This window comes from Aythya marila (assembly GCF_965140915.1).
Source record: "Aythya marila genome assembly, chromosome: 4".
NCBI lineage: Eukaryota > Metazoa > Chordata > Aves > Anseriformes > Anatidae > Aythya > Aythya marila.
The window spans coordinates 54,087,810-54,113,402 of record NC_139045.1 but is presented as its reverse complement, the minus strand read 5'-3'; the positions used below and the strand labels follow the sequence as shown (position 1 = coordinate 54,113,402).

General features: G+C 35.9%; 1 protein-coding gene across 4 annotated transcripts in view; it reads right to left on the bottom strand.

The window, feature by feature from the left end:
* Window positions 1-25,593, bottom strand: part of ARAP2 (ArfGAP with RhoGAP domain, ankyrin repeat and PH domain 2) — a 126,939-nt gene that overhangs the window by 76,163 nt on the left and 25,183 nt on the right. For all 4 annotated transcript variants that reach the window (XR_014317470.1, XR_014317471.1, XM_082760165.1 and 1 more), the window contains exons 8-9: window positions 20,017-20,137; window positions 16,912-17,093 (exon numbers count right to left, since the gene is read on the bottom strand). Coding sequence is in view for 2 of the 4 variants with exons in the window: in XM_082760165.1 (XP_082616291.1) it covers window positions 16,912-17,093; window positions 20,017-20,137 (303 nt within the window). In the remaining 2 variants the exon portion in view is untranslated. The remainder of the gene's footprint in view (window positions 1-16,911; window positions 17,094-20,016; window positions 20,138-25,593) is intronic.

Here is a 25,593-nt window from a genome sequence, read left to right as displayed (position 1 = left end):
AAGTCCCTTAGCAATTTAACATGATTTAAACTTTTCTTTCATTCTAGCCCCATGGCATTTGATTCCCTTCAAACAGCCAAATTATTCCAGAGAGATTAAAAGCCAATAACCAGAATCGTTTCAGATAAAGCAATCAACTTCCCACCCACACTCCCCTTCACTGTAGGTACAGAGTTCAGCCTTTCTAGTTAGAAAGGAAGACTGATTTCTCTATCAGGTGGGAAAAGCTTCTTTCCATGTTAACAAAAAATTAAGATATAAATAAGTATCAGAATCTGAGAAACAGTGACTAGTAGTGCAGAAATTGCTTTGATGATATTAATGCTTCTCCACAGTTTATATTGATTTCCTCTCCTTTTCAACTACACTTAGGCTTAGCCTTCTCAGTTAGCTGTCATAAGCCTCTAAAGATTCGAAAAGTCTGATGTCCCTTATCACAGCTTAAAATCTTTTAATATAGATTTTAGGTGATAGTTAAATATCACAGGTTGGAATCAAAACTGCCATGAGTAAATACAGATTTACTCTTATGGTCTTCTTAATGAGGCCTCAAAATGAAACCTCAGTGAAGTATACAGTATATAATTACAGAAACAAGAAAATTAACATGAAGTTTGCCAACTCAAGCCCTGATGAACAAGAAGATGCTAGAAATGACGCAGTCTGTGCATGTTAATTCCATAGCTTTGTGCTCATCTATTATGATATTAATTTTATGTTCTTTACTTAGCTAAGAAAAACTCCTATGTCCCATAACAGAACACCTGAAAATGATTCAGTCTATTATTGCAAAATATTTTGTTGAGATAACCTGACAACCATAATTGTAGAGACTAAGAAACAAGAAAAAAACAAAAGGTGAGAGTGAGAAGGGGCACTTCAGGTTAGCTCGTCAGTGCCAAGCACGGTAGGCTTGTTTGCAGTGGAGTGTACTGAATGTGCTACTGGAGCACGATCTCCCATTTTCATTATATCAGAAAGAAATCTAGTATACGTACTTTGAGGTGGCTCTATGATGAAAGCCATTACATGAGAAGTGGGGACAATTGTGAGATCTCTTTCAAATTCATTCCTGACTAACACACTGAGGTAGTTACATCCTTACACGTAACGTGAATAAAAAAGTTACACTCTCTTTATCCACTTACTACAGAAGTGATTCATAATCCTCACTTTGGCAACTAAGTGTGTGAGTTTTCAAGTATAAATACCATTTTCACTATGCTTATACACTATCAGGCCCATGCCTTGCATGCTGTATGGGATGATCTAGGACACATGAAGATAAAAGCCCCCTTCCTGTAGAGACTATAAAAATACAAAAAAAAGGAGGATCACTTAATTAATGTGACTGAATACTATCCTGGAGAGTTAGCTCTTATCTTTGCCTTTGCCAATTTCTACTCAGTGCAAATCAAAAGCCTTAGCATACAGTCATTTCACTGTACATTTTTCATTTCCTAGTTCCTGACTTTATGCTCTAGGGTTTGATTTGCTGAACTGCCGAGCAATTGGAGCTTCAACTGAAACCTGTGAATACAATATTTTGAACAGGTATAGTCTGACATGAAACTCTTCCCTCCCGACCCTCATAAAAGATAGAGAATGTAAAATATATGGATACTTGAATCATTTGTTTCTCAGAACTGTGTGGTCACATAGACTAGACAATCGTGTTCTATTACTTACAAGGAACTGATGAAAAATAAATTAATCATTTCTCTTCAAATAGCCAAGCACAGCAATTACTGATCATTTCACATTTACTGGCAAAAGATTCATTCTGTAAGACACTTTTCAACAGTGTGCAATAAAAAGGCATGGGTTATTCCATTAAAAGAAATTAAAATTATCAAGCAGCTATTAGGTAAACAATTCACTGAATAAGGTGGCATTCCCATGTAAGAAAATAGCATGTTATAAAATCTATTGCATAATAAATTACATGGATACAACTGGATGAAATTAAAGCTTTAGAAATAAGCCCAATTTTCTCATCTCTAGGTAGGGTGCAACAACATGTAATCATGGTCATGTTATTATAACACAGATCTTTGAATTTTCACAGGTTTTTAGCTCAGATCTCCTCAAAAATTAGGTTTACATAATCACGGGAACATCTATCTCCTTACCTAACCCCAAATAACACTTAACTCTAGATATATGCTTGACTTCAATTGCATTCAACATAATAGCAGCTGTCAGAGATCTCAAGTCTTAACAAGATTTCAAGAATGCAAGCCAGAGCAGAGGATGCAGACTAAGTTTGCTCTCTCCCTTCCTCTTCTCCTCAGTCCCAGAAGGAAAGGCTTTGTGGTCATGTGGTCACAGTGAATTAAGACAAGATGATACAATCAAAGAAATGTTCAAAGACAATGGCTACAAGTAAATACATAGTAAGGTATAAGCCCCAATTTCTTAGTTTTCAAAAACAAGACAAGATGATCACAATGAATAAAAAAGCAACAGTTATAATTTCAAACATGCAGAAGTTTCTCACTTGTGCAAAAACATGCTGAAGGAAAAAAAAACAAAAACAACATCCTGCAACCATGCTCTGCCATTACAAATAACTGCTACGTATGCAATTTAGTGATGGACCAGTAACCTTTTCATCACTTCTGAAATCACTTCTATGAGCTGTTGCATCAATGTATGCAACTGAATTCTAAGTAGGGTTGTATATTTTGACACAAAGCAATTGAGAGCTATTACTGGAAGGCAGAACTCATCTCAAAACCATCTCAAACTCACACACTGTTTTAAACACTTCTGTACTGAGCACCCAGAACACCTCTTGCTAAGGGAAGGACATTTTTAAACATCTCTATTACCAATAAAATTTTAAGCAGCCATCTGGAGTCTTCTTTAAGAGTGATTCACAACTGAAAACCTTCTGGGAAGATTTATAAAGACTGCTCTCTGGAGACCACAAAGATCTGTATATTTTAAAAATACCGTGTACACTATGGTTTTCTGAATTCACATCTTATAATTGTGTTGTGAAGCTTTACACACACACACACACACCTAAGATCTCGTTATGTATTCATAGCCCAGACAAACAGCTAACAAACTGCTTGAACTCCTAGAGGAAGGACAGACTCTGAACACTTTTGTGATATTTTAAAATTTGGAAGGGTGTAAAATTGATGACCCTCTTCATAGATTTTTTTTTTTTTTTTTTTGTACAGTAGTGACTGGACAATAGAGGAAAAATAGTAGGATACCTCCACCCCGGCAAAAAATCCCCTAATGAACCAAGAAAGTATCCAAGCAATTGGGTTCCTTTCCTCCAAATTTACTCATGGAGATAAACATGTGTGATGTTGAACAGTAAAAACATATAAAAAAAATCACTGACCAAGCACAAGGCTTTTACTTACTGATCGCAAACAGAAAGGTGATAACACTATATATACTGTACATAAAAAAAAAGTTTGGTTTGTTCAAAAAAAAAAAAAAAAACTTGCTGACTCCTGTTTTTTTTTAAATAAAATTTAACTGCAGAATTATAGTTTAGAAAACATTTAGAGAAAATCATAAATATTTTTTTCTAAGGAATCTCATCTCTAAATAATTTTTTAAATTCAAAATATTTATGAAGGACAATTAAACAAAAGCAAACAGCAACAAAAACAAAAAAGTTTCAATGCTTTCTAAAGTGCCATCCAAAGTTCAACTATGAAGGGCATTTTCACAAAATAAAAACTAAGTCTGTTGTTTTTGAAATACTCTCAATTCCAAACTTACCTCATTTTTATCATAACTGGATCACTACTGCATTTCCCTTCTGATGTTAATAAAACTGGCAGCTTAGATTTCTGATCCTATGAAACTGAATGGCCCTTTGAGATGATGCAGATTGCAAGACAACACACCAAAAAAAGCCTTATTAGGAGCATTTTAATAAAGCATGGAGAGCTCTGGATTGAGCTAACAATACCTTTTCCAGCCAGGGAGATTTTAGACACCTGCTGCTCACGCAGCCATGAAGTGAAAAGTTGTACTTTAACAAGTGACATTATGATCTTCAGTTTAAGACAAAAAATAAGCTAAGGAAAGCATAAGCCCACACAAAAGCTTTTGGCCAGATGGTGTAAATTCTCATCTGTTTAAAACATATTCACCCTAGCAGAAAGGATACATTAAAAACCATCAAAGTTCAGATTTGCATGAAGTTTGAAGTTCAAGTACTTTTGAGATAACTGAACCAAAATAGCTAAGTTTTGTTCTTGTGAAAAATATAAATGAATACCTATTTATCAGAAGAAATATATTTTGAATGTGGACACATAGGCATATATAAATTGAAGAACATGCTTTGGACACCACCGAGGTACAGACATTTTCTAGAAGCCAGTTTAGAGCAGAAGCTTCCCACTGCTATCTACAACCAAAAGCCTGGGTTTTGATTTATATAATAGATTTTATGATAGATTTTATGAGCTCACATAAAAAAAAAAAAACATAGCTATGTTTCTAGGGATTTTTTTTTTTGGACTTTCCAATGGTTATTAAAGTTAAGAACAACCATCACAGCTATGCAATTTAACCAAAGGGACTCACAACTCAAACAGTAATCCCAAAGAATTAAAGTGTTTTTGGTTTTGTTTTATTTTTAAAATATAGTTGAAAATAACACCATGATCAAGCACTAAAACATCTGCATTGCCTTCACACTTCAGGACCAGGTCTGGAATTCATAGTCTCACTGAACCAAAATGTCTGCATCTTGATTTACATGACAGCCTAAGTCTTTAAGAATCTCAGTCTTATAAAATTCAAAAACTATGAGCTAGAAGCATGTTATATAAAGTCATGTAAATCTAACCTTGCAATGAAATTATTTTCTGTTAATGAGAAGCAAAAGCTAATATCCATCAGAAAAAAACTGTACACTCAAGCATAGGGCAAATGTACACTACAGCACATACTATGGCAAATTAAAAGTTATAGAAAAGAGACAATATAGTCCTTCCCAATAACCCTTATATTCTGTACTACACAGAGTTAGGTGGTAGAAAGAACCCTAAAAATTACATAACAAACTATCTCTGTTTACAATTTCTACATTTATCTTCTGTGGGTTCTCCTTGACACAAGATGAACCATACAGGAAGGTCTTGCAGGATCCAGAATAACCTACAGCTATGCGGCTCTCTTGTAGCGTAATGATGCTGCTCATTTCCTACACTCCTTTCACTTCCTAGGTAGCTCACTGCCATCCATCTCACACAAGGAATAAATAAAACTTGCTCATCTGAATTTTAAGACTGAAAAATTCAAACTTGCCAAGAGCAATGTTAAGTTTGTCTCAGTGCACATTCTCAGGGTGGGGGAACGGGGGTTGATCGCTGCTTGAACTGATATTCTAAAACCATTAGCATACTCTGAGAAACATAGCAAATAGAAACTTCTTTCACATTTTGCAAGTTTACAAATTTACTTTTTTATTATGGCATGATTCTGAAAGATGTTTAATAGAACACTGAAGATATTTTGATACATACAAAAATTACTATGTTCAGATAACAGAAGATGCTTTACAAATCAGAGATTAGCAGAGAGCAGCACCTACAGTGTCAATTTGTTCATGGAAACAGACAAAAAACTGAAATCCTCTGCAGTGATTCACAGGCATATCTAACAGCAACATCCTGACCTAGACACCAGCAAACTGAACCCACTTTGTACACAGCAAAGCACAGCTAGGAAAAAGCTGTTCTGGCTCATAACTAATGGTACGCAGGTATGACTCTTCACACAGAAGTTGTATCAAAACTGTAAAGGCTTGATCAAGATAACACTGTAAAAAGATAAGCTTATAAGCAGTGAAATAGAATTAGAATGATAAAATTGCTCCATTTCAGGATATTCAGAAACACAGCAGCAGTATTTTGCACCAGTTGTACATACAGGTCGGGAGGCTTGTAACACCTTATGATTTTTGAGAACAAAATCTTCCAAAAGAAATGTCCTTTTGTATTAGCAAGGATGGGCAACTGCAATCTGCAAACACACTGATGTCAGAGGGAGGTATATTTTTCCCAGTATGACCACACCATTTAAGAAACTAGGACGAGCAAGAATTCAGGAATGAAACAAAATACTGCACAGAAATCGAACACTAACAAGCCCACTACTAATGGCAAAGCTCCAATTGACATTCAGAAATTTGGAGATTCACCCCAGGTATCTATGCTGAGACAAGTGACAGCTTTCTTTAAGCTGTCCTGAATACACTGAAAATGGATCTTGAACTTTTCCATTTACAAGGACAAGCAGATTGAACACAATCTGCACAGACCTCTTAAGATTAATTTCAAAATACACCTGCATGCAGTGTAGGAGAATGAAGTTTAGGTCTACAGATGAAAGACCTGCAGAATTAGAAGACCTGAACCACAGCATCACAGAATCATGCAGAACTACAATGAAATAACATCTGGTTTTGAAGCTACAGTTCCATTTTTTTTTCTCTGTGGTACAACTCCAGTACAGCTCCACCAGTATGTATCAAGAAACATATTTCTGATGTGCCATCCCACACGAGTAAAAGAAGGATGAAGAAGCAGAGCCTCTGAGCTTTGTGTAGATGTAACCCTTTTACTCCCACATTAGCATTTCCTGGTGAGAACACCAACGAAGTCATATTTCACTTCTAACTGCTGACTGTATACATTAACTCTAAGCAAGTGCAAATACCTACAATCATCCTCAAATCAGACTTCTAAGTTTTATGTGCTGCACATTGCCAGTAAACAATGAGAAAAGACTAAGAAAGTCATGTATCATATGTTTTTAGCTGTAAAAAAAGAAGTGAGAAACCTGTAAATTCCTAATACACAGGAATTATTACAGAGCATACAGAAAACACAGAGAGACAGCTGATGTATCTATTTAGTGTGAAATAAACCCTTTCTAGATAAGCCAGAAAAATGTAGGTATCTCTGCTGTGTTTATCCGTAGGAAACAAAGTAAGCCAAAAGATCCTAGAACACCCCCCCTCACTTCTCCTTGTTAAGAAAAGATGTGCAAGGTGAAACAAACCAACCTGGAAATCAGAATCCATCTCCCACTCAGGGAATCAGTGATGACCAGCCAGCACTGTTTCCTTCTCTTCTCTTATGGCTACTCAGAGGTCTAATGAATTTTGCCTTGATCAGTTTTTCAACTTTTGTTATGACCCCCATATCCTGGCTCATCAGTTTCCTTGCAGCCCAGTAAGCTGGCAGCTGCTCAGTTCCTTCAGGGAGAGAAGTGAGAGTCAATTGTAATAATGGGCTGCAATTATTCCTGGATTGCAGGAACTGAGCTGCTGTTGCTGACTGCTGTCATTTTATCTGCCTTTGAACTTCTTTATGACCCCATGGCAAAGAATTACAGCCCTCGGCTGGAAAAAACATCACACCTCTCATCATCACATAGCATCCTGCAGAGCCTCTCCAACAAGCGCCAGCCTGGCTGAGTGAGGAACAGGAAGCACTACACAAAGCCACATTAATTACAGTAATGCAGCCACGCTGCTTCAAGCCCTTTTTCAAACCTCACTCAGATATCTGTAACACAATGCTGCATGCCACAGTCTACCGACTACAGACGTATAAATGGGAACAAACGTAGTACAGTAAACATAGACTCCTCTCTGCCTAGATGCAAGAGTTTGGAAACCTTCACAATTTGAAAAAAGTTGAAAATGCAAGAGGCAGACATCAATTCTACCATAATCAAAATGGAGTTGAACCCACTGGCAGTAATATATATTTAAGACAGCCTAACTCACCTTAAACAGAAAGAAATGAATGAAAGCTGTAATATACTGTTTAATATTAGATAATAGTGTAATCCCAAAAGGGATTGACAAAGTCAATAAACTGTTTATCTTCATGCAGAGGTACAAAATAAAGGTAGATTACAGTCCCCAAAAGGCAAATCAAAGTCATTTGAAATAGTCAAAACATACTTATAATCAGTGGGCATAACTTAAATAAAATAAGTGAGACTTCTACCTCTTATTTTCTGATTCACTAATGAATATCTTCCCCATTATTCAGTCTTTTTCCTTCTCGATCACTGCCCAGTTCGCCTCACTCCCAATTATTTCAGCAACCTCCAGCCACAAGTGAAGATAACAAAGGTCAAAATTTAATGCATGAAATGTTTTTCAAAAGTGTCTTTCATAGCAGTAGATATCAATCAATAATTCTGGTGAATCTCTGGGGATAGCCTGACCCACATGCTGAGACTGAAAACACTTTTGACTTTAATTTTCCAGAAATGTCTATAATCTATTGATTCTAATGATTGAATTTTTAAAACACGCCATCTCTAACAAGATACTATTTTGCATGCAAAATATTTGAGAGGAAGAACTTAATTTAATAACAATGGCATTGAAGTGTTTCATGAGGCAATAATTCAGTTTGAGTTGATTAAGTTCAAATTTGTTGGCCTAGCGATTTATTAACCGGGGACAGAAATTACTGCTGAAAAAGCACACTGGGGTATTCCCCATATTCTTACTATGCTGCAAACCATAAATCTCCTTCCTCTTACTGTAAGGATGGTGCATTTATTTAGAATAGTTTGTAGATATATGATAGTGAAGTAAAGAAAATAACTTTATTATCTGAAACAATGTCATGCTGCTCCAAAAAAAAAAAAAAAAAAACCACACAGAAATCAGAAGTAACAAGCAACAACTTATTTCATCCAGAAGATGGAAATGTCACTTCAGCTATAAAGAGATTAAATTTCCTCAGTATTTTAAGGATCATCTTTATAACGCTTATTTTAAACCATCCGCTGTTCATAGCTGATGAAAATGTAGATAGCCTGTTCTATAAAAACAACTAAATTACAGTGTGATTTGTTTCCTTTCAGGGTATTTTTTTTTTTTTTTTTTTTAGTCCAGCAGTAATTTCAGCCTGCTCACTCTCTCCACTGCCAGGAATAACACTGTTCACATTTTCGGTACATGTTGTGCATAAGACAGCAGGTTTGGAACAACTGTCCACTGGTTGGTTGTAACAAAAACAAAAAAAAAACAAAAAACAAAAAACAAAAAACAAAAAAAAAAAAAAAAAACAAAAAAAAAACAAAAAAAAAACATGGGGAGTGAAGGAGTAGAAAGGGAAAAAGAGGGGAGGAACTAAAAATTCTGGGCATCTCAGGCTCCAGTGATCCTTACTCTGAATTAATTCCAACAGAGGTTAGAGTAGGACCACCCAATCTTAAAAGTTACCATGAAGAAACAGAAATCCACAGATGTCAGAACAGCTTTCTCCATGAACACTGAGCTTTGTATGCCTGTCCAGCTCCGGCAAGCTAAACACATTACGATCGATCACCTGCTTTTAAGAGCTTGGGGTTCTGGACATGACAGTGCCAGTTACAAGGCACATTACTGAATTAGAGGCATACTCTCTGGTCTCCTGCTGGTGCATTCTAATCCATTTGCTTTCATATTGCTACCGAGGAGAACACTTTAATCATCATCAGGTGACTGTCAGTGTTCATCTGATCATACTCAACACAGATTAGGCAAACCTTTAAGAATATTGCTTCCCCCTGCAGATTGGGCAAACAAGTAGTTTAACGTTCATAGGAGGATATTTATACAACTTAGCCCTTGATTATATAGCAAAACAACAAAAGTTAATCTCAGAGAAGATTCATAAACTGAACTTAGTTAATTAAGTTGCAACAGTCTTCAAAAATGCCAAGTCTATAACAAAAGATGCAAGACGTAGTTTAGAAATTGTAAAATTGTAAAAGCATATTACTTAATTAGGTAATGGACTCACATACACTACCATAACATATGCCCGTGCCTATCTTTACATTTGTTGAATGAATGCTTCAGTGAGGATGTGTTGTCTACGCTGCCTCAGAAATTGCCTGCACTTCATTTTTATGACAGCTTTGTAACTTTACATAATTATTAATATTTCAGCTATACTAAATAGTTTAATACCTGAAATAAAGGATACAGGCTGGGGAAAAACAGTAATCCACGTTAACCACTGATATGTCTAAAGTTACTCCTTTCCCAGATACGGCAATTGCATTGAAGTAACCACAAATTGGAAGGAACCCATGAGGATCACCAAGTCCAACTCCCGGCTCCATACAGGACCACCCCAAAATCAGGAATGACCAACATTTTTTCATCTACTTATACTATTCTTTGTCAAATTCTGTTTTTCCCTTTCCTTTGTCCTTGCTGAACAAGTATGAACTTTTAAAGAGACGAGCAAGAAAGTTCTTAACCATAAAATGACAATCCTTGAAACTTCATTACAGAGACTGCTGGTCAGAAATCTCAATTATTTCAGTCCAGAAAACTCAACCTCTGCGATTAAACAGAACAAATCAGAAGATATGTTAGAAGATATCTTAGAAGATTGAGCTGTGTATAAGATTAGGAAGACAGAACTCCAGCAAAAGATGAACATAAAACCACAGATTGATAAGAAAATTGTATTTTGCATTGCCCTTCATTTGAAGAAGTAAAAGTAAACCAAAGCTATCAAGAAGTTCTTCAGCAGGTCTCCTATTATCTGACTGTTTACAATTAAACAGGAATCAACCAGGTGTAAAATAACATTCTATCTGTATTTAATTCCACAGGATCTTGAGCTATTGAAAACGAGACACACTTCTAAAGATACTTTTCCTTTTTTCTTCTTCAATTTCACTGATCTCTAACATTGTTACACACATGAAAAAAGAAATCACTCCATGTATATATATATAAATATATATATATTTGTATGTGCACACACTGGTTATGCAATCTTTCAGGTTCACCAAACAAATGGTTTGTATGATTTAAATTAATTATTAAAAAACATTAACCTGGTCTACCATTATAAACGAAAGCACACATAATAGCATTCTGCTTCTAATATCAAGGGCTTTTGATCCAGTAGATTATTTTACCATGAAATTTGAAGCTGAGCTAGTAGCTTTTAAATGCAAGTAACTTCTATAGTGATGGATAATGTTCTCAGTTAATTCCAGTACTCAGAGGAAAATAGGTTTTGCAAGTCTGCATTAATAGTTTTCTTATTACAAGAAGACCTAAAACCTTCTTCAATTGTTCACATATGTGCTACGCCACACTGTGAAATCCTTCTTCTTCATAATATTTAAATCATAATTTTCTTCAGTGCTAGTATTTACATGATCAAGGTAGCTAGGTGTATTAGTCTTCCAGAAAGCTCAACTGAGCATTACTGAGAAGATAAGTTTGTCATTTCCCTTCCTCCTTCCCTACCCTCCACCTGAAATCAAATTAATTATGAAGCTTTTCATCACTGTGGAAGCATTAGGCTTTCTACCACACTTCACGATTGCTTTAGGTGTATTTACAGCTCAGCGATATCTTAATAGCATAAAAACAAACACGGCAAAAAACACTCACATAGGCAAGTTTTAATTAAGCTGCATACAGAAGAGCTCAACATTAACTCTTAAATGTTCATTGAGTAATATTCTGCCCTTCATGTTCTTTAATATCTTTAACAACCTATGACAACACCCCAGAAAATTATTGTATGAATGTAAAATGTAGATCTTCCCTGTATAGATGGGCTGGTCACTGTCAGATTGTTTTTCTCTGATTCAATCGCATTAAAAGCGTATTATTTTAAACTCATTTTTTAGGGATTTGCTTTGTTTTTGAAGCAGGATACAATTAGTTGAAATCTGAAGTAGGAATAGTCAGAAAAACAACAAAACCTACATACATGTAATTCCTGTAATCATTCTTTCACTTCATACTGCAATACTACACACAAGCAAAAAAAAAAAAAAAAAAAAAAAGCTTTCTAAGAAGCTTTCTTACAGAATTCAAGTTATTTCCTGTTTCGTTATTTCTGATGTTATGCACAGCAATTGATCTTTGACATGTTTTCAAGTGCGGAAAACTGGAGTGAACTGCAAGCCAAGAAACTGCTGGAAAATTAGGAATACAACTTTAATCTATCATCCCTGCTAGAGCGTGATGCAAACAACTGTATCTAAAAAAAAGGTTGGATCATTTAAGATCAAATATAAGAAATGGACACAAAACACTTGTTCACATTAATCTCCTCCCCTCCAATATATATCCTTGAATTTTTATATGTACATTTTAACATCTTGCTACTTCAAAATTGTACAAATCTGTAAAGAGGGAAGCCTGAACAAATTAAAGAAGGACAAAGGAGGGCAAATGGTTATATATTTTTCCATCACCTCCATGTATTTAAGGCATTCCATACCAGGTTCATTCATATGTTTGTAAACACTTTTAAACATAGAATCTATCAGCAATCAAGCAGGCAACTTTCTTTAGAGAGCTTCCCAGTTATCATTACCAATAACAGCTTACCACCACACAAAAAAAACAACCTCCAAAACTACAGGTGTTTGTTCTCCAGGTGGGGCGGGATGGATTATTCTTTTTCTCTCATTTTTTTTTCCACCACTCACAGTAATTCAACATTCCACTCACCGCCCCATCCCAGTGCACATCAAGCACTTCTCCTCTTCTTCTCCCCTCACACAGCCCATCAACTATTTAAAAGGTCTTCCCCTTCCTCCTCTAGTTTCTTCTTTTTAATCCCCTACCTCTTTCTCTAGCTTCCTTTCCAAAACCGTCAGTAGCTTCTGTTACACACTAACTTCACAACAGCTTTCAAGTTTTAAGTAGCATCCACTAATCTCAGCTGGCACTTAAGCTACTGCTCAGGGCTCTTCATTAGCTCTCAGAGTCTTTAAGCAATTATTTTGCTTTCTACTCAACTTACATTCAATTCCTTTCATACTGCTGCTGCCATCACCTTGGACTCATTCAGTATTCACAAATTATCTCAGTAACACAATGAAGAATCTAAATACAACAAACACATGCACGCATCCCTTCCACTTTTACTTTACTCCCCCTCCTTCAGACGGTCAAGCCTGATCATCAACACTGACTTCTTGTTCTACCTGTCTTCCTTTTCAGCTCCCCCCATAATAGTACCCTTTGCCATCTTCTGCCTGATTAATATCATTTCCTGTAGTACATTGTTTGATGTTGTCCAGTTTTACTTTAAATGCACCATTAGCATTAGAGAGGAAATGAAAATTATTAGGTACTATCTTAGTGGTTCATTCAGCATGCATAAACATTCCCATCTGTCACAGAGCAAATCATTTCAATTTTCAACAAAACCAAAAACCTTCTGAAATCAATAAGAGCACTGAGCCAAAATGCAACAAGAGGTTTTTGATGAGAAATGGATAGTATTTCACATATATAACAAAATACTCATCACTATTCAAGCTCTAACTTGGAGTGCATGCAGGGAAAAAGTTGTAAATAATCATGGCACGCAGCCATACATACTATTTCCTCATCTTTATATTTGGCAAAGTTTCCTCAAATACCCAGAAAATGCATCTATTTTGGAACCACTGAAGGCAGTAACAAAGAGGATCCCAAGTTCTCTTTATCAAAGCCAAATTCTCGTGCAAACACTGTGACATGTACGCCCTTCCCTTACTTTTGCTTTACCAGTGAAACTTGAATACACCCCAACGAAGAGTGTATTTTCTGGCAGACCAGGAAAGCACATCACAGCCCTTCTGATGGTCACTAAGGGGAGGTTATCACTGGAACCATCACAGCAGCCTGACATTTCAAGCCAATGTTTGAGCTGTCATGAAAGATCAGATGACATGTTTTTATTTAAGCACGAATGATTTTGAAATAGAAATGGGAATTTCAGCAAGTTGCAGGTTGAACAAATTGATTCTGTACGATCTATTTTTCACTTCTGCTCCAGAGAGGAAGTTTAAGAAATTCACAGTACATAGAGAGTCAAAGAAATTGATGGTTTCTTCCCAGCACTATATCACTGCCAGAAGCACAGGCTAAACCAATCACTTTTTAACTAGAAATGGGCCTGAGACATGATGTTCTGATCTCAATCTGAACTTCACAAAGTTCATGTTGGTTATGCTAGGATTTGGCATTTGGCTTAGGATCTTCTTCGCTTTTAACAATGAAGAAAAAATCTTTTAAAGTACCAGTGGACTCTCCTCCATCAAGTTTAATAGAAATCAATAAATCAGCCTGATCCGATTTCATTTCAACATTGTAAGAAGTCTAAATAGGTGTCTTTTAGCACTAGAGTTATAATAAACCCCTCTAAGTCTCTTTGGGTGTAGTTCTAGTATGGATGTGAATTCCAATATGAGCAGGATTCGAGGACTTCCCTGGACGTATTTGCCTGGTAATTACCGGCTGAAGCACAAACTTGAGACCCCAAATGATTTTTAGAACACCATTGCCCTCTGCTGGATTAGCTCTGCGTTACTGGGCTTTTCTTCAATGAAACAGTGAAAATAATTCAGTTTTCAACTTGAAAACAAAACACAAGAGGCATTGAGAGAAGAATCACATTCTATGAAAACTTAAAGGAAGAAGCTATTTCTCTTGATTTCCAAATAGGCACAAGACCCATAAAGAAAGAGACATTTGTTCAAACGGAGGATCTAACAAGAAACCTCTTAGGACCAGTTGATATTTTTGGTTTTAAGTAAACAAGCTTTGGAGATAAGCTGGTTTTGCACCATTTTTCATAATTTTCATTCAAGCAGAAGGAACTGACAGGCTGACAGCATGTATAAGCTTCATCCTGTTTCAGGGCTTGATTTTACTTCGCCTTCTGCTGCACTGCAGTCAGTGATCTCTGCAGAGCATCCATATAGCAGAAGAGAATAAACATCTTGCAGAAAGGCTGTGTAAGGGTGTGCTTTCGTGATCAGCTAAAGCAAATCTAAGTCAATGATGTTGAAAGGGCACAGCTGATATAACTCACCATACAGCCTCACAAGCAATTGATTGAACACATGCACACACAAAAATAATAATTAAAAACATATGAGAAAAAATTGATAAGGAGAACAGTATTAGATTGTTTTAACTAGTCATAATCTGCATCCTGAAAGGCAATAACAGAGCAAACAAGAACCCTTTGATAGTGAATGGCTCTAGAACAGTTTTCTATCAATGCACACAAAAAAATAGATCAAGCAAAGTGAGCAGATCTGGGAATGCCCTATGCCAACAGAGAAAGATCAAGGGACTATTTAAGACATGAAAGATACTCTCCTTATAAGCAGGCAGAGAAAGAAAGAAGGAAGAAAAAAAATCAGCGGGCACTGCTAGTTGCAAATGACCTACCATGACTGAAGAGAAACTCCTCCACTAAGTCTATATTCCTCCACTAAAGTTTGTCCAGCAGTCAAGATCAGAATATCCATATGGGAGCACTCAAAATCATTCAGGGACATAAACTGAAAGCAGTGTTGATTCTGAAGATCGAAGTGGCTCATTACAACAAAAATCTGCAGAGGAATCTCATGGATGAAAATGCATGGATTCTCAGTGACAAATTACCTGGAAAGTTGTTTTGTGTTTTTTCCTCCTTAAAGACCTCTGGCTCTGGACTTTACAGAAATAAACTAACCAGTAGATCACCTACCCATTACAATAATCAAGATAGGATTTAGGTATAGCTGTGCTCAGCTATGAAGACCATTTCCTCTCCATAGAGTTCCTCTCCTAGAGTTCTCCATAGTTCCTCTCCAGCCAAACACAACTTGCAGGCTTAAATTCAATGAGGTGTAGCCCATGCACATTTGATAAAATATTATTTGTCTAAATTATTCTTTTAGAGTTTCCTTATAGCTACAGGAAAATAAAAAACCATAAATTGCACCATATTTTTCAATCAGTTGGTTGTTGACTGACCACAAAGAATGCACATGATACATACAATTTCCTCAGGAGAAAAATAAGTAGAAATAAAAAAATAAATAAAAATATTTCTCAGTCTCAAATTTCCTGCCACTGGAAATTTCCTAGGGAAAAATAGTAAGATCTAACGCTGAACATTATGTGCTCTCTCTTACAGATGTATCTACATAATTTCACATAGAAAAGAGAAACAGGTTAGGAAGTGAGATCAGCAACAACATGACAAGTTACTGAGAACCCATTCACATTTCAAACAAGAGTTTGCCTGTACACAAATTTGAGAGAACACAAGAACAAGGCACGTAACAACACTTCCCCCAAACACTCCCTGCCCCCCTCAAGTTCCAGCAATCTGAGGGTCCTTGATTTCCTTACATGGAAATACCTTTCACTCAACCTCCTGCAAAAGATTTTTGTTCTACTAGTTTGCACAGCCACTCATTGAGTCCAATTATCCCCTATATCTACAGCATCCTAGAGAGTTCCACCGTTAACTGCATTACATCAGAATATACTCGTGTCCAAACCAAAACAACAACACAACACCTAGATTTGGGAGCTGGAATGACACAGCTACATCCTATGTGTTTTTGTTTTATTTAAAACATTGGGTTCATTTAAAATATTACAGTGCACAAGAGAAACGGGTCAATTTAGGTTCTTAAAAACACACAGAACATCAGTTTTGAACAGTTAGCTGAAGTATCACTTATATACCACAGTGTACTTCCATGTAACAGTTTCTAGAGCACTGTATTATAGGAGGACAGCAAAACCAGTGCACAGAACAAGCCTCCTGAATTAGTAGAGTACTTATGACACATACTTTTAAGAGTGAATTAATCCCAGCCCTGCCCCTAACCTGTTGTGACACTCAGGGCTTTTCACTTCACCTCACTACATATTCGGTTGTTTCCATTGTACAACAGACATAATGATCCTTCTCCTGCTTTTTGAAACCTTCAGAGAATTGCAGCAATAAAGCACTACATAAAAAGAGGTATGCATTTATATTGAAATGCACCTATTCACAAAAAGCCATCAATTTCTAACACTAGTTAAATCATTTTTATAAGCATTCATTCACAAAAAGCATATGAAAAATTTACCTGCTCATTTTTGCAGATCCACACAGTATTCCCCTGAAGTAGAACAAAGATTTTGGCTTTGTATCCTTTCAGTTCAAGATATCCACTTTTCTCAGGGGCAACAGATGTTCGAGACTGAGAGTGATTATCAGACTGAGACTTCAAGGCATTGAGTATTGTATTAACCCAGTCATTCCTTTCTTCTAAAGAAGAAAAAAAAAAAACAGACAAAGATAGGTTATAGGTTAAGCAGCAGCTCCATTCTCTACCACATTTGTTTTTCTGTTCTTCCTACTATGCTTTGCTGATTGCTGGTACAGCTACAGCACATCAGAGAGAACATACACCTTGAAGAGGTGGAGAGGGAAGGGAAAAAAAAATAAAGAGACAAAAAAAAAAAACACAACCCAGGAGCCCATATCAGTGGAGATGTTAGCAAAGATATCCACTCAACTCCCAACAAACCAACACAAATTTGAACTTATGCAAAGCAATGATCAAGATTTTTGAAGTCATGTCTACTAGTTCTGAGATGCTTAATTTCGGACAGCTTAAAGACTGAGGTGGCATATGGTGACTGAGGTGACATACAGGTGGCATGCTCACCTTCTGGAAGCCCAATCAACAGGAAAGAACTACAGAAATTATGTAAGCAAAAACCAGCGAGCCTAGAAAAATCTCTCGCTGAACACGGAAGCCACCCCCAATGCTATTCTGTTTGGCCATGCTTTTATGCAACAACATTTGGCAATTCACAGTCTATTCCATTAAGGTGTAGTGGTTAAGCTTGATATTATCACGGGAGCTGAGTAGTCAAGAAAATGCATGTTAGAATATCTTCTGTATGCATTATTAATTTAGCATCTTACAAATACATGAACACAAGCAGGTGAAGTAATAAAGCTCCACTCAGTCTCATACACTATGTTCAGATGTTTCACCAGACTACGATCAATATACTTTAACGCTGAATACATTGAATGAATTAGACTTGCCCTATGGGATTGAAATATCATGAATATTTCAACTCTGCTCTGAAAGATTCAGGTCATGAAATATGTGGGGGGCTGGGGAGAAGTTCTGTATATACTGTTCACAGCATCTTTCAAGTAGAAACAATCAGTGCCCAACACTGCAAAGAGGACCATTGAAACAATAACATGCTCACTTCATAAGCGTCACACGTGAAAGGCACCAGAAAACAGTCTGAAGAGGAAAACAGCAGTTGGACACACCAGCACAGGGTAGGTAATCTAAGTGCTCCTCTTAGAAGTACAAGGGGTTTTTTTTTTGTTTGTTTGTTTTTTAAGTGTTGTAAAGTCTTTAAAAGTAGTTTTAAAAGGTCACCTTAAAATACTTAAAAGGTCACCTTTAAATACTTAAAAGTATTTAAGTATAGTATAATATCACGTTATGCTAAAAGTTCATTGTTTTTTTTTTTTTTTTTTTAATAGCATTTGACTCCAATTAAAATAACACATCTGAGCAGATGATGCTCTAATTCAGTACTGCTACATATTTAATTTTTTTTTTGCCCCCAAATGCTCCTAAACTTCCTAAAGCACTACATACGGAGTTTTCCCTCTATATATTGAGATCAAAACAAAAATACTGTGTTTTCAATATACCAAACAAATAACTAATCAGCACACTTAAAGCCAATAAAATTAGCACTATAATGTCACAGATTGTGGACTGGCACTCGTACCAAGGGACGCAAATCACCAAAGTCAATGACAGTATTCCATGTTTTTATACTCCATCAGAAATAAAGGATAGTTAATATACAAGGTCCACGGGATGAAATATGTATAAAGGTCTCCATTTCAAAGTATTTTTAAAGAAGTTGAGTACTCTTGGAATAGTCCCAGAACAATTTCCAACCACAAATCCACAGAAGGAATAGCATCAAGTAACAGTCTCTGCACATACCCAAAAGCAAGCAGGGTTATTCACATAATTTATTATGAACATATCATCCAGCTCTAAACACAGTAAGGACTGAACTATTTGTACAACACTCATTTCTAACCTTAAGTGAACAGCTTTACAGACAGGCCACTAGGTCCAAAGACAGTTGTACAGTTGTATACATTCAATTACAATTCCATTTTCAAGCAGTTGCTCTGAATATATTTTATATATCAGTGTAAATTGTTAATGTCTTTACAGTATTCAAATGCAACATCCATAAAGCAAACTATGGCCACACAAAAAATACTGCACTAAGGTGGTTGTGCTCCAATTAGTAAAAATAATAAAAAAAAATCTGGAAGAGAAAGGCAAAAATAATAAAAGTAGACCTACTTTTTTAACTCAGCTAAGAGCATAAAAATGCCTGAAATAATTTGAGCCAGACCTGATAAGAAGGATTTGTTCACTGATGTTGCACTCCTGTTACAGCCTGCAGCGAATGTTTACAACCAAGCTATAACCCATAAAAATGGGATTTGATAATGGAAATGCTTAGAGACCCTTAGCTATAATGGGTCTGGCATGTACTGCTGTAAATACATATTGCATATCCTTTTTTCTACGTATTCCATTTTATTTAATTGTTTCCATAAATAAGTCATACATGCACTGATATTGATTCTACATATTACAGCAGTAGGTTGATAAAGCATTAGAGTAGAAGGTATTCTAACTTCCCTTTCACATTTGTATTCTCTATCAGTATGTGGCTGAAAATACTGTATAAGGCAATAAATAAAGACACACAGAAAAATCCAGATTTTCTCTGATCACATCATCACATCCAAGCCATCAACTTCATTGTTGCTCTTCATCAATTTTATATCAAGTAGTGACTCGGAACAGATGGCTGAGAGCACAAAGACTATAAAAGCTGCTAGTGAGACCTGAGGAATCCCCAGAAAAATCCATCTTTGGAAAGAATGAGGGAGAATGAAGAGCTGGAAAACAGTATTCTCATTTTGATATTTTTAAAGTGTATTTCAGCTCTTATTGCAAAGCATATAGTTATTTCTAGTTTCACTTCATGAGCCCAGAACAGCTGGATTCCAAAACTATTTCTCACAATGAGTTATATTTCACAAACAGAATTTATCAGCAGTGACAACATAGCTTTCTAGCAATCATTAGAATTACATGTTTTCTACATACCTTCTTTATCTACTCGAAAGACGAAAGTCCTATGGGATGTAACAACTTCAAATTTATTCTCTCCATGAACTCTTACTGTTGCTATAGCAGAGAGCAGTATTATTCCCTTTGAGAACACTTCCTATAATAAAAACACAATAGAAATAGTTAATAACTTTCACGGAACATTAAATGTCTCCCAGGTAGTATTACGCACCATGATGTTTTGGATGTTCATATCCTAAACTGTGCTGTGCTCCTAGAAGTTCACCATTTATTATTAACAAAATTGCATCAATTAGTAAACCACTTCACAACCCACACATAGCCCACTTCATTGTTACGTGTCTATGCACACTTACAGCCTTCTAAAATTAAGTAAAATTCCATGGTGAGATATAATGCATGTGAGAGATATAACTTAACAAGTCATCTCATGACTCTGCTATAGCAAAATACAATTTTTTTTTGTCTTAAATTTACAGTTTTATGCGAAAGTAAATTGCATTGAGTATCTCACAGATCCTTATACATACACACTCTAAACTGTAAAACAAAATCGGGCAAGGAGGGGAAAAAAAAAAAAAAAAGTGCTTTCTCTAGGTAGAAAATTCCAGAGAATTTATATGTTCCTTCCCCTATTCATTCAGTGTTTAGCAAATAAGATTTTATTATTTTATTATTTTTATTTATTATTTTATTTTATTATTTATTAAGCACTGATTTTATCTTTGCACTGAAGGAGGGACAACAACATGCAAAAGTCCATTGCCTTGTCATTACTAACATTACTCGTGAGGAACCTCTAGCTTGGATCAGGTGGATACTTTTTTCCTAAATGAGAGAGGAGGAAAGCGATACCTTAAAAATATAATTTGACATCAGAGCAAATTTTCCCAAAGTTTCCTAATTTGCAACTTGGAATCAGGACAACTAAACTTAAAACAGCAACATAGGAAAAGTGAATTGCTACCAGAACTTTCTCCAAGTCCTCTGGTCGTCTTTTAACCTAATCAGCCTAAATGTTACAGGGCAATGGGTAAGGGCAAGAAAGCGCAAGCAGACATGCAATGCTTTGGAAATACATCTGCACAATTCCTGGATTACAGAGTTGACACTGTTCCTCCTGTCCCCAGTATGCTTTGATCAATTGTGATTTTTTTGACCACAATAATTCAGATATATTGCTAAGATTTACAATCCACATGCAGTAAAATTCCAAGAGGCAGCTCCCCATAAAAAATTTGTATTGTAATAACTTTCCTCTTGAAGCATAAATTATTATAATAGAGGAAACACTGTGAATGCTAAGTATGGAGGAGACACACAATATACATTTTCTGTTTACCGAGTTTAGTATAACACAGATTTTCATCAAATTCACACTTCTGTTGTTTTGCTTCTACACACTAATATTCATCAATGAATACTGCTTGAACAACTGCAGTTTAGTAAAAGATACGAAAACAGTGAACATGTTACCCAAGAGCTACTCCATCACTCAGAATTATCTGTGTTGCGCATGTATTTTCATTATGGCTATACTTGTTTGAAGACAGACTTGAACGCAGCTATTTGTTAAAGAAGGTTGGATATTGCATAAACTCTCAATGGAAAAACAAACATTACAGATTCTACTTCTAAAAGTGTTCAGATATAATTATATTACGGTGTTTGCAGGCATCTACTGGTTGTATTTGGTACTGTAAGAGAATAATTCAGACTGCTTTAAGTCACAGCTGCTTTATTCTACCTGCTTTGAAAATTTTCAGTCTCCTTTTAAGCTGAGTACAGTTTTGGTTTTGTTATTTAATCATCCTTTTTAAAGCTTTGTTCTCCCCAAGGCATATGTATTTTCAAATACCGTTTAAACCACTGTAATTTCTCAATCTTATTTCTACAGCAGCGTCTGTTCCACATGCGAGAAATGCCTACTCTTTGAAACAGTGCAGACAAGAAATTAGGCGATTTAAGAAAACAGAGAAACAACAACAAAAACACACCCAAGAACCTTGAAGATATTTCTTCTGTTACCAGGTGGTCTAATCTACTTATAGGGCTGCTAAAAATTCTCTGATTAAACAATTTTCTAGTCAGGAAAAAAAGAAAGTTTTGTTGAGAACATCTGCTTTGATGAAAATGTTTATTTTCAAATACAGCCCAATGGAGCCCTACCTTACCAGGTGTGTTTCTGAACCAGACTGAAAGATCCTGGAAAACATAGTCCTGCACTGTTTTGGCTTTCCTTCCACAACAGATAAAACATGACCTAGTTCACAAACAACAGTGATTGCCCTGTTTGGCAGCAAATTTCATTCTTTGTTATGCTTACATGCAGCATAATGCAACAAAATAAATTTCTCCATATGAAAAGGCAAGACTTTACTAAATCACAAATAGGATCCTAAGATGTTTTTAAACACAAGTTTTGAATATCACCAGCAGTTTTGCTTTACCATAAAGTACATGTTAGAGCATCAGAGTTCTCCTGCCAAAACCAGGAAAAACTTTGAAAGAAGTCCTGCACATACTGTATATTTGAAAAGAATTCTGAGATTACACCTTCCACTCTCCAGCTTGCTCTCACTTCAGTTGACCACACTCTGTTATGACAAAACCACACAGGATATTGCTGTGACCACATCAACTTGCTCAGAACCATGAATACAGGAGAAATGAGCAGCAGCATCAATTCAAAGAAAAACAGTTCCTGGGTCATATAACATGTGAAAAACAAAAACAACACACTACACATTTTTCTCATATATAGATATAAAGGGAAGTAGTCTGCATTTAGTAGAAGGTAACACATAGTTAGATCCAGATTAGAAAAAAAAAAAAATTGAAAAAAAAAATCAAGTTTAAATCATTCCAAGGCACGTTTATATAGAATAAGCAGATGTTTTCAGGAACACTGCCCTCTCTGTCTTCCCCCCCCCCCCCCATCCTCCACTCATTTCACTCTTGATTAGAACACTTGCACACTTCCCCTTGTTGAGAATTTCACTCCTCTCAAGTTTCTAATTTGAATAGCAAATAAAGCTGTTTAGTACTGGTAGTGTTTCTGGGTAAAACAAACTGTTATTCTATTCACTCTACCCTTTTCTGCTTGAAATAATCAGAAAAATAACTGAGTATAGATTGGTTTCCTTTTAAGAACTATTTTTTTAATTGATATTTGTGAAAGCAAAAGTGTAACAATTCCTTTATAACATATTGTCTGTGTATTGGAATATCCTTGGACAAACACAGATTAGAACAGATGGATCTTGCCATTAAGACTGAGGTCAAATGATAACTTCCTCATTTAAACGTAACTAGACACAGAGTTAGGAGGAGGGCCCTGTTGCCCACAGTGAACTACCTTTCCTACCTTTATCAGAACCAGCTCCTGAGCTGCATGGAGGTATTGCCAGGTCTGCAAATATTTGCAGAACATGCTGGTAACCATCTAGCAGGCAATATGAACGCTCTCAGTGGGGGAGGAGGGATCCAACAAAGACCACTCTGCCAAAAAGCTCATGCTCTCCAGTGACTCCATTACTTACCCAAAACCAATCCCATCATGCACTCAGAACTATGGACAGACAACTGTTTTCCTCCTATCTGCAAAGTACTCCAAATGTTTCATCAAATCCTCAGCTATCATCAGAATGTGCCTTCATCTTCACAGTTCTTGGATATAAAAAGGTCTTACAGTATAGAAAGGAGTTAACAAATCAGACACACAAATTTGAAATTGAACACAGACCAACCAGCGACACTTTCAACTCCAGGAGCATGGTTTTATACTCTGTTCAGGAAAAGGGAGACAAGGAGCCTTCAAACCAAGACTCCTGCAAGCTCTTGATGGCCCAAACTGTCACAAATATCTTTTAAATAGAGGATGCAGAGTTGGAAGCTTTTTAAGCAACTGTGCCACATTAAATATTCCCTTCAACATATGGGATGATTTCTGGAATCTCCTATGACAGAAACCTGTAAGTCCTACTCTAGACTTAGTGACCCCAAAGCAGTCTCTAGTGACCTTCCAAAATAAGTAAATAAACCCCCAGTGCTTAAGCATGACTTAAAATTCTTTGAAATTATCATTCTTTGCCTAAATATGCTACAGACAATGTTAAGCAAGTCCCAATGTCATAGGATTTTTATTTATTTAAAAAGTCTTTCTTAACAGCTAACTCTGTATTTCTGCTTGTCTAAAGCAGAATATGGTATGCATATCGCAAAGTGGTATGGTATGAATATCACAAAGGGAGTAACATTTTTGGTCCTTCCAACCCAAATGTTATTCTATTGTTCTCTTCATCTACATAATCATGTATTCTACTGTAAATGAAGAACAATAAGCAAGCAAAAACAGGTTGTCTCATGTTCCTCATCAGTAGGCATAATGAAGCATGATATAAATAATTTTTTGAGCTTGTTCACAATTTCTCTGGACCCTCAGGACGTACACAGCCATTTTCTACTTTAGTTCTCCCCTTTCATAATCTGCTGAAATATGTCAAAAAGCATGCACATTATATAAAGCATCTGCGGAATACTTAGTGATTATCACTGCCTAGCATAATGCTTGGGAACTTTTACCCTAAGTTGTATTTTGGTCTTAATTTAATATGCATCTTCTTCAACAGGAAATTCTTTCCAGTGTTTCAAGCAATACACATGCACATAACCTCATTTCAAAATATGCATATTATGCATTCATCTATCATTTTTGATTTTATGAAGTTCTGCAGTTTTTCCAAAAGAAGTGAATTAATCACATAGCAACAGAAAAATAATTTTAGTCATCTGAAGTGTATTAAATAGATAATAGGAAAAAGAAGAAAAAAGGAAATTTTTAGAAAAAAGAAGGCAAGGTTTAAAGATAGGTCTCAAAAAAGCAATGGCTTCTAGTGTGAAAAACAACATCATGCACTCAGGTAAGTCTTTTCCAAGTTTCATATATTTTTTTAAAAAATGATTACTTTCAAATCCATTTTTACATCATGTATCAGAAGCAAACTACTTGAAACAAAACAACTCATGAGCCTTCAAATCTTTCAGTAAGGATCAGTCCCTTAGGTACAGAAACAAACAAAGCCAGCCACTCACATCACAGAATTATGCTTATTTTAAAGAGACCCATTCAGACGTAAACTAGTCCCATGTTATGTGATTATTCCTAGAATACGCAAAGGAGAGACAGTTAAAATTAGTGACTAGGAAAGTGGCATGGAGCATTTGTTTTTAGAAGGTCTTCCAGGCCAAATTTTCTCTCAAAAACAAACAAACAAAAAAAAAAAAACAAAAACAAAAAAAAAAACACACAAACAACAAAAAAATTAACTAACATGCTGGATTTCCATGACAAGACAGTTTGCAGCTACCAAAGTAGCATTTGATCTCTTAAATGTGTTTTTCATGATCCTGTTCCCTTTTGCAGAATGCAGCACTGTCTCTCCTTCACTAAACTAGAAAGTTCTGATGATATCTACCTGGAAATAGCAGGAACACTAGGCCTTCTAGACAAGAGGATGAAGAACACATGAAGATCTCAAGGACACATTAAAATAACTAATAATATCTTATCCTGATTTTGCAGTTGAAAAT